Source organism: Varroa destructor, unplaced genomic scaffold, assembly GCF_002443255.2.
Source record: "Varroa destructor unplaced genomic scaffold, Vdes_3.0 BEIS01000001.1, whole genome shotgun sequence".
NCBI lineage: Eukaryota > Metazoa > Arthropoda > Arachnida > Mesostigmata > Varroidae > Varroa > Varroa destructor.
Window position 1 is genome coordinate 17119569 of NW_019211454.1, and position 15748 is coordinate 17135316.

The 15748-nt window shown below is 40.4% G+C and overlaps 1 protein-coding gene across 4 annotated transcripts in view; it reads right to left on the reverse strand.

Moving 5' to 3' along the window:
* Positions 1-14043, reverse strand: part of eff (ubiquitin-conjugating enzyme E2 eff) — a 16192-nt gene extending 2149 nt beyond the window's left edge. Inside the window, exons 1-7 of one of the 4 annotated variants that reach the window (XR_015319851.1) lie at positions 13771-14043; positions 8870-8933; positions 5955-5986; positions 5344-5421; positions 3499-3603; positions 2566-2789; positions 1220-2279 (exon numbers count right to left, since the gene is read on the reverse strand). Coding sequence is in view for 1 of the 4 variants with exons in the window: in XM_022787708.2 (XP_022643443.1) it covers positions 2649-2789; positions 3499-3603; positions 5344-5421; positions 5955-5986; positions 8870-8933; positions 13771-13794 (444 nt within the window). In the remaining 3 variants the exon portion in view is untranslated. Of the gene's footprint in view, positions 1-1219; positions 2790-3498; positions 3604-5343; positions 5422-5954; positions 5987-8869; positions 8934-13770 lie in introns of those variants that run through there. The other 3 variants (XR_015319852.1, XR_015319850.1, XM_022787708.2) reach the window with 3 other exon arrangements.
* Between the last annotated feature and the right edge of the window lie 1705 nt (positions 14044-15748).

Sequence of the window (15748 nt, forward strand, 5' to 3'; positions counted from 1 at the left end):
GTATGTGTCTCTATGCGTGCGTGTGTGTATGTGTCTCTATGCGTGTGTGTGTGTGTGTGTCTCTATGCGTGTGTGTGTGTGTGTGTCTCTATGCGTGTGTGTGTGTGTGTCTCTATGCGTGTGTGTTTGTGTGTGTCTCTATACGTGTGTGTGTGTGTGTGTGTGTGTGTCTGTATGTATATGCGTGTGTGTCTATCTGTGTCTATGTGTGTCCGAGTGTTTCTATGTCTGTGTGTCTTTGTGTGTATACGCCGTTTGTCTTCTCGCTACGTGTTCGGTGTCATTGGCTACATGTATGAACGTGTACCATTTATATGTTACTATGTGCTTCGTCTCTAGTACTTTTTTGTTTAAACATATCGTATCGTGCTATAACATTCGTCTGCGGCAACATGTACTATAGTCTTTATGGAGACCTTTGCTATAGGCCAAAGGGCCTACTGTCGCTCAGTAACTAAAAGCGTTCGACCTTTAGTTTTTCTTCACCATAGCCTCCATTAGTTCATCTCTCCCTGATCTCCCCTGATTATTCCCTTCCAAACTGCCCCTGCTATATTAACTATATTTATTAATAGTTATCATTATTATTATTATAATCATTAGTATCCGAACTCCTCTAGCAGTAAGTCGAAGGCAGCGACAGCAATAAAAGACGCCTGTCATATCTACTACTTCTACCACTACTACTAAATATAATAATAGCCATCATCATTAATAAACATCATCATAGCCCTCGTCTTATTATTTTCTAATTTTTTTTTCATACCTCTCACACTTTTCAACTTACTCTTTATCCTGGTATCTTTCTCTCACTCGCACATCGTTATTATGATTCATAAACCCATTTCTAAAGTAACCCTTACTTATCGACCCCTCCGTCGTGTACCTGCATTTTCTAAGTGCAGACGTAACGCGAAAGGAACTAAGGTTAGTATGTATTCATGGTAGTTGTGTAAAGTAGGAGGAAAAAAGTGCACCCAGGCCGCGCAGCATATTGATCTAGCCTTTGCCCGCAAGCCGTCTGCCAAAAACACGGAGAAGAAACAGGAACAATGACCGTGATTCTAGGTCGCTGCCTCCACTTGTTAGATTAGGCAGCAATACGATGATGACCAAATTCTCCGTCCTCATCATATACCATAGACATTACAATTGTGAGCCATTATTACCCCTACATTTGCATCTTGACAGCGTTGAAGGAAAGAAAAATGGCTAATGGTTTTCATTAATATTTTGTATTTTTGTTGTTTTTTTATCGTTTTACTCCTTATTCGCTTTTCTCCCTGTTTACCTTCCGGTCTATTTCACCTGCGTGATTCTGTGTTCTGTTTGTGTTCTGTAACCACTTTTCTGTTTTTTGTCGCTGCTGTTACCAGCTAGTTGCAGCCATTCGTTTTGCAATAAAGAAAGCAATCTTTCACCTACGTACCACCCTCGTCCGGGTTGGGGTCGGAAAGAAACTGCAACATAGACTTAAATTCGCCGTCATTTGACCATCAGGGGCAAAGTGCGCATGCTAGGGAAAGCTAAAATTCACTTGATCCTATCAGAATAGTTTTTTTCTTAAGAGAGCATCATCTATCAGTGATCGATTGGCTTCCGAGTACGCGGCAGACACCAAACCTAACCGTACTAATTTGAATAGAGGAAGTCGACAATGGTCCATCAATTCGGTACATGATTTTAGTTAATTTGATAATACTATAGCATCGGTATGAATATAATTATTTAAGTCTTTCATCATTAATATAGCGTCGACCGCTATGATCATTACTAAGTATCATCATCAAATCATAATCACGATAACAAGCATTATATCATCATTTCCATCTGCTTCGTTTCTATCAGTGTTTCATTTCATTATCATATATCAACGTCTTCATTCATAATTATTACTATTTCTATTATAAATATATATATTTTTTTTATTATTATTATTATTACTATTATATTTACTGCTAATTTTTTGTCGTCATTAATATTATTATTATTATTTCTGTTGTTGTTGTTGTTGCTGCTGTTATTCATTTTCATTTGATGAGAATTAAAACAACTCCGCACACATCTGCTCATTTCGACACACCTTCATTGCGCCTTTTCTCTCGTCTTGCGTTTTCCGACAGTGTTCCTACTACGAAACTATCATGCGACCACGGCCCTGCTGGTCCTGGCCCCCAAGACCTAGTTGTTAATTCAGCTTTGGCTGTTGTTGATATCGACGAGGTGACACCCAGTGGCTCGGTACGGAAGCTGTATTGTCGTCGTTTCCTGTGATTCTCCTTCACATGCGTCGACACACACACACACACACATATATATATGTATATATATATATATATATGTATATATATATATATATGTATATGTATATATATATGTATATATATATATTAGTTGCTGGTATTGTTTATTGTTGTTGATAATATTTTTTTCTGTTGAGGTTTTCTTCATTGTGTTCTGTCGTCATTACTATTATTATTACTATTATTATTATTTACGTATGTTCTTGTTGTTTTGTTACTGTTGTAGTTGGTGGTGATGGTGGTGATCTAACAAACGCTCAACTTTTATGCAACAGCTGCAGCAGCAGCGGTCTTTTAGGTGTCGTCTGCTGCGGCTTCTATGGTTCTCAACAGGATGTGGCTTGTTTACATCGCGTACTTTCGGGTCCATTCTCGTGCTAGCTCGTTATAGCGGTCCCGATCCGCCTTGTAGATTTTAGCAATCTCCGGAACGAGCGGATCATCCGGGTTTGGGTCACACAGCAGTGAGCATATCGACAAGAGAACCTGAAAAAGAAGAAAATAGAACAAATATGTATGACAGTAAAAGGAGACCGGATAGGATAGATTATTGAAGAGAAGATTGATAAAGTGACCTAGAGAAACAACGTTTTTTTTCTATAAAGACTTAACAATGGGCTGTCGTTAAAAGCGGCCTAATCACTATGTCTTTAGATGTGAAATTACAAATAAAACTAACTTTACTGATTTGTCACAATCAATATCTATCGACATAACTACAACTATTAGTTCAGATTAATAACTAACGCCGCAGTTGGACCAAATGCAGATGATATAGTTTAAGCATCGGGCCAAACTTAGCCTTTGGCATTTCGAAACCTTAACCCGAGCCAGTTGCATAATTGATCGGCGGTTTTTACCGTATGTGCGTGATCCTTTAGCTATCTATATGAGAGATTCCTCCGAGATGCTCATCTAAGCCCATGGTCTCTTTTCAGCCTATCACGTAAACGAAGCACTTGCTCGTGCGCTTTATTAGAAGCGAAATCAAATTACGTTACTCTTAGCGTACCTTTTACGTAGAAGCGGTGTACTAACTATGAACGAAGCAATAATATTGTACTAGCTGCTTAATTACTGATGGATTAACACACCTTATCTTTGTTTGTAAAACTGCTGTTAAGTTGAACAGGATACATTAACTACATGTTATATGACATCGAAATTCTAATAGACACATAGTAATGTATAATACCTTAGAAATGGTGAGCGCTGGCGACCATTGCGAGCGAAGAATATCCAAACAGATGGAGCCGTTTGAGTTGATATTGGGATGGTAAATACGCGTCGTGAATGCCACCTATGAAAAAAATTAGGAGCAAATAACGGAAAAAGGTTATTCTCTGACTTTTATCGCTTCGCAAAAACGTTAGATGCACTAATTTGTGCTTGTTATTATTGTATAACACAATTATTGTTATAGCCTATTAAGATAATGGGACACGGAACTTAGATCAGCACTACATCGTCACTGCTATAAGCTGCTCCATGTAATATCTATAATGCAACATCACATTATTATAACGTTACTCTTTTCCTTTCTTTTAAATAATTCATGAAAACTGTAGATTATTACTGCATAATGACGTAATTATTTAAACTATTAGGCTGTGAGAAGCGAACTCGACGACTTCGAAATTTAAAAAACTGAGTGACTTTTGAACTGCTTGGGGTACAACGATAATTTTTATTAAAGAATATTTGCTTCCTTTATTTTTCTTTAATGTTTTAACGCTTCGGCAGCTTCTGAACAGCCATATACCTACCACTCGCGCTCAATTACATATGAAATTTTTATCTATGGCCCCTCAAAGTTGGTACTGGGATATGCCTGCCTATCATTTGCCCTTTATTGGGTATAGATAGCCCCGTAGTTAAACGAACCTAGATTGGAAGAATAAGCGGCTTAAAGCCAACGTTGGGTATTCCATCCAGGAAGTAGTTTAGGCATGGCGGTGAAATCTAGCGTTGTCATGGAGTAACTAGATTGTGTGATTTCGATTGCCGTGTTAAAGGTCTATGAGTCTTTTGAGGAATTTGAGATAGCGTGCTGCATCCATTGCTTTACTGTCGGTAAGTATCTCTTAGTAGTAGACGCCTTATGTCTGAGCCTACTCAAATCATTCCACCGAACTCATCTTTATGGCGACGCCGTTCTCTTGCCGGATTCCTTTCCAGCTTGTAGTAAAGGTTGAACCATGTCTTGTCTATAGCGGTCTTATGCTCCAGGGGGGCTATTTTGTTATTCAAGTTTCGCAAATTGCACGTGGAATATACCACACGAATTTTCAACTGGCTTGGAGTTCACGGGACTCATTTTTTGCTCAGTTCTGCATTTTCACTATTTGGGTTACTTTATCACACGTCACACGTAAAATTCTAATTTTGGCCGACAAATTCCTTAAATTCCAAGCCCTGCTTTCGTTAAAAGCCTCAATTGTGGTAGTGCATTCTTCTCCTCTAAGTCCATACATCCGTCCACCTACTCGTTGGTCTTCAACACAACAAAATCTCCGTTCCTGAAGCGTTTACACCGTTCACGTATTGATCTTTCTCATATTGCCTAATGTCTTCATCAATCATCGCTGAATGTCCGGAGCGCTATGCCTTTCGAGGACAAAAACTTAGCCATTGAGCGTTTGGAGACGCAAAAGATGTTCTCTTCTAAACAAATTTCTAAATTGAACTCAGCCAGTTTTTACTCGTCACTCACGTCTAGTTCAAAAGTTTCAAGTTCGGAAGTTCGTCGGATTTGCTTGCGACAATCTAATATCATGAATACGCGATTAAGGCTAGAAGTCTGTATGCATAAGAGTAAACAGATTTATATACAATTTGTTGCACGTAGACATCAGTTCGTTTTAGATCCAAATTAGTCAGTTGAGAATCTACGACATAAATATTAAATGGCGCAGACGATCGAACGATATTCCTCTATTTTATATTTATTCTATATCATTTACATCTCTTGATTGAAATCAAAACTTCCGAAATAAATGGTCATATGCCATAAAGTCGCACTTAAAATCATAACCCTTACCTTGGGCGGTTTGAATGGGTAGTCAGTGGGGAAGTGAATTGTGAGAAAAAATACTCCACCCTGATATGGACTGTCCGGCTGGAATCGAATCGTAACAAAACAAATCAGTGGTCTTGATCAAAATTATGTTTTGTATAAGCTCAACTACTATAGGTTAAAAGAGAAAAGATAACATACGAATATAATAATTAAGACAAACTTTATGTAGGAAGTGAGCCTATTCCTTCACGTAATATGAAAGGAACGAAAGAACATACAAAGTAATAGAATAACGATGTGATGTCCAATACAACGCATAGACACTATAGTTCTTTTAGATTGAGCTAACTTTAACAATATAACTACGCCGTATCATAATATCTTAATTAACAGCAGATTTAATTTTCATTTAAAAGTACCATTATAAAAAGAGTTCGATATCCCGTTGATTATTTCAATCCTTCAGTAAAACAATGTATAGTTAACTAGCTATTAGAAATTAACTATAATTATATTCACACAAAGCTAAATGGAATAACTCATAGATGTGAGTATGCTTGCAACTTACGATGTAATATTGACCCTGGATAAAATTATATAATTAGAAAACAGTGTCGTAGTCAAGTACTTACTGGTCCCATAATTGTAGCCTGCCAGTGGAACACTGTAAGTAACAGAAAAATGCATATAATATCATTAGTACTGAATAATATCCAAGTTTAGATTAAGCATTGATACCAGATACTAAGACCAGTGCACATTCGATGAATAGAAGTTTGTGCAAAACAGGTGGTTCTGATACAAGTAAAAAGGCTGATCATACAACTAGACCATTGAACGCAGTATACGATGACTCTCCAAGGAACAGTTTTTGTTTACAATTTTTACGATACACGAAGTACACCAGGGTATGTGTATTTCGTATTACGATATTTAATCGAAATTATATCACGGGCTATAATGTTCGACTAGAGTGAAGAAGTTTTCAGTCTCATATTAGGCGCCCCGATTGTGCACTTCACAACTGTCGCGGAAGAGTTTAATACGTGACGCTTAAGTGGAAGACCTCACGGCTTCATTGCCGGCTCCGTGGCTACATTCTAAATAGCTGCCTGAATGCTTCCAGTTTGTGATTCACTTAGAACGAACGTTACTTCACCATAAACTACACATTTCAGTGAATATTCAACAATTCTAGTTGAATACACACGCTGACCATGTTAATAAATTACTATAAGCAACTGGAATGTTGAGCTCTAAACAGAAGTAACCATACCGTTCAGTAAGTTTTTCGCTAGACAATTGTTCTACTTGATTTCATTCTTTAGTCGATAACTTGCTTTTTCACTTACATTTTATCTATATAACACGCACAAGTACGGCGCAATTTCCAGACGAATATTTACCTCTTCATGTGCTCAGTGCTGCCTCTCATTGGTCTTTGTTTTTTTGTGTTCTCTAAAACATGTTATCGCTTAATCTTCTGCCTACTCCAGCCTAAACGTCATTTCGACGCGGTGACTGACTTCATCGTGATCATGACCGGATAAAAACATTAGCCTAACTAGATCCAAACCTGTTTGCGGCATAGTCGAGGACAGCTTAAGCAACTAAGCAGATTCTATATAACGGGATCACAGCGAGATAATACTGGGTTTAGCACAACGGAAACTTTGACACCCTCGAAATTTGCCACGGTCATCACATACTATGGGAATATGTAGCATTTTATTCCTCAATTAACAGTTAAAGGTAGAACTATCCGTGACCTGCCCAGATAGGTAAGCTTAAGGTAGATTAGCACGTAATCGGTTAGCAAACTAACTCGACTGGTTTCTAACTCATGGTGTAGATCTAGGTATCTACGGTTGACACAACCATTTTTAGTCCAATTGAAAAGATGTTGTGCAACGGAAGTAGTGGCAATCGAAAGCATCTGCCTTTAGACCATGTTTGCCTATGGAGTACGGACAAAGCAAGTGACGAGATTTCGTTTATACCTACCAAGTACTCCATGTGTATACAATGTGTGCATGCCTTCTCACGCTGTCTTAATCCCTCACGTCGTCGGTAGCGGGCTTTAATTACATGGGGCGAGAACAATAACTAAAATAAAAGAGCTGTTATGTGTACATCCTGTCAAAATATGACGATATCCCCGAAAAACTTATGCGACAACATTAACTTCTGCCTGTTCATTACATAGCGAATTCAGTGAAGTGGCTTTCGCTCCGTTGTCATCAACAGTTATCTGATCACGATCATTTAAATAGTTATATTGCATTGAGATATACATTAGCATATATCGGTTATAGTCGGTACGAACATTGTTTTAATGTAGAAAATTACGCTGTAGATAGGGTCTATTTGTGACGGAAGCAAACCAATAGACCTTCTTTTACCTTTGTGCCTCCAAAAAAATCCCAGAAAACTTCGCTGGTACCTTTTCTTAAGTATCCTACATTACATATTTAAACAGCGCTGTAACAACTGTCAAAAATTAATTAGCATTGCGGAATACTTCCATTTACTACTCCATTTATTTATAAGACAAGTTCGATTTATTTAACGGAATTCCTATTTCTATCACTTGGCTGTTTGGTCTAAATCTCATATCTCGTTAAACGTGTCAAACTCGGAAAGGAGAAAATTTCGCACGCATGTCGCACACGAAAGGGCAGCGCCTGTAATTTATAGGAAAACATCGCCACTTCGTTGACAATGGACGACGACCACGTCGAGCTATAAACAATAGCTTTGCCGTTAAGTTTCCCTCCCTCATTTACAATGTTACCACAACGCTCAGTTGTGATTTGAGCTGGTCCTAAGCCTTCTTCAGATAACAGTTTCAAAAGGGTACGGGCACATCATGATGTGATCATTTAAATTGTGATAGAGGCAATTTTAAATGGTTACTGCTGTCGCTCAAGGCGTTTGTCATACACATGTAATATTACGAATAATATACATATATATATATCAAAAAGAACTGCTGATCATGTTGGCGCTAGTTTGTAAAGTTAGTGCTTTTTATTCTATTTGGAGCCTTCTCACGTACTTCACGGCCACGACACCGTACAACATAAGTTTTTCTTTCGTAAGAGTTTTCTAAGAAATCCGACATTTCGAGTCCTACTAAATGAACAGATTTCTTTTAAAGGAAAATGATTTTCCACAAACGTAGTGCATACACATAACTGAGGGTTTTACGAGGATTACCTATAACGGCTACAAAATACAAAATTCGTTTGTAGAAGCTGTGACTAATACTGCGGAAATGCCCGTGGTTGTTTTCAGCTACGCGTTTACGATGGGTACGCTGACAACAATACGCTAATTGGATAACTTCATAGAACAAACCCAGCTCCATGAACTAGATATTCCAGAGGCGTAAATTCACTGCTGAGTAAAACGTAGATAACTCCCAATTAAATTAAAGTGTACGTGGCACTCGTAACTCAGGTGGTAAAAACACTTCACGAGAATCATCCATCCATCCATCCACAGGTGAAAAGAAATAACTGTCATCAACGAACGAATCACTTACGATCCTCTCCAAGGGGACCGGCTGAGCACTGGGCAGGCGGATCCCTGCCTAGGTCCAACAATTCCTGAAAAACACATACAATTTCTAATCAGTTAGGAATTCACCAGTGATACAGGATGAGAATCATACATACATCCCAAGGAATATAACGCAGTAACCTAAAGTGTGAAACTGGCGGACGTTTGATAGTGAAGCGTCGGATCAGTGTGTTTCTTTGTATGTATTAGCGAAAGACCTGATCATCTCACGCTGCGTCAGGTTGTTGTGTCGTATACTACCAACATTTAAATGGTCTCCGTGAAATACTGCCGCTGTGGTAACGCATTTGTGTATTACCAAGCTTTGGTAAAAGGTTCAAATTCCGCGCGCATCTAACATTGTGTTTCCACGGCTCAACCGTGTCAATCAATGTCTTGCGCTAGTCTTAACGTAGAAGTCGAATGACTCATTATTTAATATATTAAGTAAAATAAGTATCTCTTTAAAAGGAGTAGTATTCTATGTTGATGACAACGTATTTGTTCAATATTTTCTGGGATGCTCCCTTCAGGAGTCGTACTGCTTTTTAGAGCTAGTTGCTGCCTGGCCCTTCCTGGAATAACTAAAAAGGACTCAAATTCATTCAGGAGAGACGAAACAATCGATAATCAGGTATTGCTGCTGTTACAGGAAAAGTAGCCGCCACTTAGCATTGCAAAGCGATTGGTTCGTTCCCGCTAAATGTTCATTTTTGCCATAAAGTTTCAGTAGCATACCCACGGAGTTGGCCCATGAACCTTTCGTCTTTTGTAGTGATGTAACCTGTATCTAATGCCCTGCTCGGCCAGAAGCTACTTGTGCTACTTCAACTCGTTCCATTGGAGCTCGTTAGCATGTTTGAAAGTACTGGTAGATGCTTAGTTTAATCTGAAAGTATTGGTAGATGCTTAGTTTAATCTTGGCTAATACCAACACTGAATCCAATAGATTATCCAAATAAATGCCTCGTCAAATTAAGACATACCCCTTAGTACCAAAATCTACTCAAATTTATGTACCTGTTTCTTAGATAACATAGTGGAATTACCTACTGAAAGGTCACGAACAGCTCCATCGAATCCTCATCAGCTAAAACTGATTAAACAACAACCTCTCAAACGTCACATGATCATGATTGTCACACGTGCCGTGACCATCGTGGCCTTTATTCGTCATGCGACGCCGTCTCGTTGATGTATGACTGAGGAGGACTAAATCAAAACGATGGGACGCGGATCTAAAAACGCTTAACTTAAATTAGACACTACCGCGTACGAATCCCATACGAAACACGCAAACATACTATTAGAAGCATGACTTTCCTCACCTATCCCGTTACCCGGAAATCGACAACTTGACAGTATGAACAGCCGACATTCGACATGCTGACCGCGATTTCATGCAGCTCGGTGCGTGTCATCAGATGAGCCGCATGCTTGGCCTGATCGACCAGCAGCACTATAGGTAACCGGAGACACCCATGGTTATCACAGAAATAAAGCCGGCAAATAGCCAGTCGTCCAGACGCCGCCCTGGAACAGCCTTCTAGACCGCAAAGCCAATAGCAGCCACAACACCAGTAGCGACAGTAGCACCTGCATAAGCAGAAATTAAATACTGTCGCCCGCCAGCAGGCTTTGGCACAGCGGCAATTAATCGCTTACCTCATGTATAAAAGATTATATATTATTAACAATAATTATAAAAATATACCGCTGCCAATACGACGCAAACACAATGCTGTAGTCACATCTCTTATGAGAGATAAAACCTTTTAGTTTTTCATTATTTTATCAAATACTGGCTGAAAGCTTTCCTGCGTTTGCCAGCTACAACACGAGCAGCGAACAACCATTTAGAGGTCAGTGATAGAAACAAAACTGTCTAAGCAGAGAGGCAAGATCGATAAACTGGTATTTACGAAGTTGCAAACGAAACTATAATACAACTACCTCGATATTACATACACGCGGCACAAGTTGTTATGGTTGCCCTGTCTGGGAACAGACTTCGCAGATCGTTGCGACCGTGTAGGAATGAACGGAGCAAAACCGCGCAGTATATTACTGATATCATGCCACTAACAGGTGCCGTTGTGCAATGATGCTTTCGTGACTAATTGACTGCGTCGCAGTTTTCTCATTTACCGAACTGTTTGCCGCCTAGATTACTGTTGTTGTCGCCATCTGCATTAACAGTTTCTGTGCCACCACATGATGATAGCGCTGATGATAATCGTTTTGGTTTATGGTATAACCATCACCACTTTTTTGAGCAGACCTCGACTATACAAAAACTAGACACAGAGGCTAGCTAGTGCAGCAGATTAATAATCTGATTAGGCTACACGTGCATACTTACGGAGCATACGCATGTATTCTGATCTGCGCAAATCAGCAGATTTTCCACCTATGTCTAATGCAAATCAGCAACAGTAACTAGTCAAGAAATTCGAACTGCAGCCGGGATCGGAGATAGACCAGCACCATGATCGGTGACTGTCACTACTCTGTCACAGTTCTTTTGTCTGATTAAGGCAATGCTCAGCTTAAGTTACGAAACAAACAGCGCATAAACGTATGTAGCGATAAGAACCACCGTCACCGCAGCATTAGCTGCATCGCCAGCGTAACGTCACCCACCACCAAAGACTACCGACGGCTATGGGAGACGGGCGGCCGTAGACGGCGGCAAAAACTAACAAACATATCACACCATTCTTTTAGCCTCACTCAACTGGAACGCTTGGAACAACGCTTAGGAGCTTGATCGAGGCTAGTCGCGGTGACTGGCCAAGCGATTAAGCTCGTCAGGGTTTAACAGCAACAGGCAGCCCGATGGTGGCCTAGCCATTATTTTCTACCCATCGGTAGCGACTGTCTCTAATAGTATGTTTATCAATACAAGCAAGTATATCAATGCAAGCAAAGAATGTCAATGCTTCATTGCACCCAGAACTCAGCGTGGTAGATGTACTGTTGTTTCGCTATGAATTTTCATGGTGGCCATAGCTTTGAGCTTGGTTTGCGTATTTGAAGAAATTGCTTCCTTTTTAGGTGACCTAGCAACCACCCACCCCACGAACGTTTATCACGTGCTCGTGCTGCAGTGAGATTGGCCTCGTCCCGCAACCTAGGCCGTTAGCATCAGCAACAGCAATCGCATGAGCATACTTCGCCATTTAACTGCTACCTCGATTCGATACAGGCGACCACTGGCGATTATCTCGGTGTCACACAATTTCCCCAGCCCAGTTCACCACCTGCTACTCCTACACATGCAACGAATTCTATCCCCCCCTCCCCCTCCCCCCTCCCCCTAACCAATTCACAACGAATAAAAAAACGCTCGTGACGTAGTACTGGTTGTTGCAGTTCGCCTACTGATCTGTATTTTTACCCACTAAAGTACAGAGGAGACTCAGCAGCAGCCCAACAACAAAGGACAATAACATGTGAGAACTAAACAGACTGTAGTCTGTACAACGTAGTGCACAAATCAGAAAGGACAAGTTCTTAAAGGTGGACGACCACCGCCAACGACCATGACGGGTTTTTCAGGAAACAATCAACGCTGAGGGTCAGGCCGCATGTTGCGATGGAGTCGACCACGGGATGTTGTCCGACACGAAACATCAAGCGGAACCAGGGAGGTAGCGATGGAGCAGTAAACCACCGATCGAATCAGAAGCAGCAATGACACTAACTGCAGCAGCTCGCCATCGGACGACGTCGTAGCTTATGATAAGGGCCATGCAAGCAAAATGAGGGGCCCGTCAGCCCCCGACACAGGACATCTCCCGCACTCGGATGGACTGGTTATGGGCTTAGCAGGCGTAAATTGTATCAGTAGGAAGCCGGGATCATAGTCCAGTAGTGCGCTAAGAATCGCTGGAAACGGACCATCGTATAGAGGTTAAAAGCACCACGCAACAATGGTGCAGACCCCCTACTTGTATACTGTACACATAAGAAATACTTTGCGTGCTGGACGTAATCAAACGCCGAAGAAACAGTCATCCGATTAGAATTAGTAGCAAACTCACACACAAGTTTCACACATAGTTGTTTCTGTTTTTTACGTCTAGTGTCTCGATTCATCTTAGCGTCTCTAACAACGAACGATCTGAGGCAATTGCAACAGCGAAATGCGACGCAGCAGAACACGATCGTGGTCGATTATGGGTCGATATGGGATTACAGTAAACGGCCGCCCGGGATGACTCTGCTAACCAGACGCAAACCAGCAGTAACGGCGGCGGCGGCAATCACCGATTAACCAATCATTAACTAACCACGTAATTTCGCATTAGTGGGTGTTGTATGGGTTTGTTGCTCCTGCTGATGGTGCTTGCTGCTGCTGCCGTCATTCAAGTACTTTGCTACGACATGTCTGTTAAGTGGACCACAACAGGGATCCGAGTATAGTATTCACCACTACTACCCCATTCTACTTCCAGGCAGATTTCGCAGAAACCCTGCCGTTAGCGTACGATACATAGTAGAATTCATGGGCTTCAGGAGAACGGCGTGGGCGACCATTGGTTATCACTGCTGATCGAAGAGGTACAGGGTTATTTTTGTAACGAGCCCCCTATATCGAGACTGTAACACGGTACCAACCCATATATGACTTCTTGGATAGACATTGGCTACGCAGGCAAGCAGGCAGGCTGGCTGGCTGGCTGTTGGCTACAGGCTGCACTCAGACAGGCAGCTATCTAGCCCCGTATCCCCATACACACGGAAAGGCGTCCGCAAGGCTTAGAATGCGACAAACGATTTTATGAGGCAGCGCGTCCACTCGGGCCCCCGTTTCCACGTCATGGGCCTGAGCCCATGGCCTGGCTACTTTCTTCCAACACGGCACAATTATGTACTCACTTTATTGATGCGTTTGAGAGCCATTTGCACTTTCGTCAATTCCTCGGTACCGACACCGATCTCAACCTCTACAGCCGATCCAGAGACCACGACTGCTAATGGCGGAACAGGCAGGGGCCAGGCCGTTAAGTAAGCGGGACGACCTGAGTAGATTGTCGATATTCTGACACCACTTGAATTGTTCACGTACACACGCTAACGCCAAAACACTTCGCTGATTGAAGTCGAATCGAAGGATGACAATTCGACAAGACTCTTATGCTAGAATGACACGAAACGAGACGAAATCTTGAGTAGTGGCGCCACTGTTAGCGGGCTGCAGGGAGTCTGGCAACCCAAGACGAAGTTTGAATAATTTGGCGCGAAACGATGACTCGAGCGAAGCGTCTAGAAGGGGCGCTGTACCACGGTCGAACAGTGCTAGTAGGAAAGTGCGTTACGAGTAGGGGAGAATAGACACAAAGTACTGGAGTGGCGGTACGATTTGATTGGCGGGAAACAAAACAGTTAATGGCCTATAATGCCTAAATAGCACAGCGTACATCAACGACTTATGGCGGTATATTGTTAAATATACGCACATACATTCGTTCATTTACCTTTTATTGATAATCTCTATTGATGCCTAAAGCAGATTTCGACAGATACTTCTCATTTATTATATGATAAATTTAAATCAGCTTCAAGTCAACATAAAATGGATATGGCAGGAGAGTTATGATTTTGCGAATAGTGTATCCTATTCATTTTTCTCCATACAGAATTGACAATTGTGAGAGAAATAGTCCATAAGCAAATGCTTTCTTTTTTAGTACTGAATGGTTTTGGAAAAATGAAAATTAGACAGGTTAGTCATAACGTAAAAAATAAGTTACGTGTAATTAGTTTGTCAATGGAAAGCCACTTGCTGTTTTTAAGGGATTACATACAAAGGATAATAAAGTAAAGTGCTTTTCAGGGATCGATCGCAGAAACATAATTTCAAATATTTAAATTATGAAAGAGAAACTGGCTACTCTATTTCGGCATGTCGTATTAATAACAAGCACATAAACGAATATCTTATTATAATAGAAGGTATTTACTAAAATCAAAATTATATACATTTGTATGTGATTTGTACGTGCCTATATTTGTATTTTACGTCTGTCCGAAGGTGGCTGCGCATTAAAAAAAAAAAAAAAAAAAACAGGTTTATTTAGGTCAAAGTGATTTGTTTAAAAATTTTCATCTTACCTTCAGTAGTTTAGAATAAAAACATATAGGAATGCTTTTTTCGTTCATCTACTTTTTATTGATAATCTCTATTGATGCCTAAAGAAGATTTCGACAGATACTTCTCATTTATTATAAACTTAAATCAGCTTCAAGTCAACATGAAGATAGCTTTTTTACCAATTATAGTAAAATTTCAGAAATTCTATAAAAACCGAAACCGAAGAAAGTGTTGGACGAAATATTTAATCAAAAGAATTTCTATAGTTTTGCACCGAAAGTCACTTTGACTAATAGGATTTCATCTCAACTGAAGTAAACTCGAGTATTTAGATATAAAGGTATAAAGAGAGAAAATTCACTTTATAAATTGCTTTGCACTATATGTCTTACCCACATTTCCCGGCTGAAACAGTTTTCTGCTGGAGGCCTCATAGTGGAAACGCTTAGAAAAGCAGTAAACAATCGCCCAACTACTATTTTCTCCAATTTCAGTTTTCTATCATGTGCTGAAGCTGTGTCGAGCGACAATTATCATAGCTAACTATGTAGTGCTGACCATAGAATTCCGACTGGACTGATATGATTTGCTCGAAAATTTACACCCAGTTGAAACCCATTATTAAAAATAAAAAGAAAAAATACATGGTCAAGCAAATCAAGTCGCTTTTACCCTCCTAGACTATGTGAGTAACTGAGTGATACGTGCATGAAGCCAATGTTTGCTAATACATAAAATGAAATGTTTAGCAGCAGTGCCGGA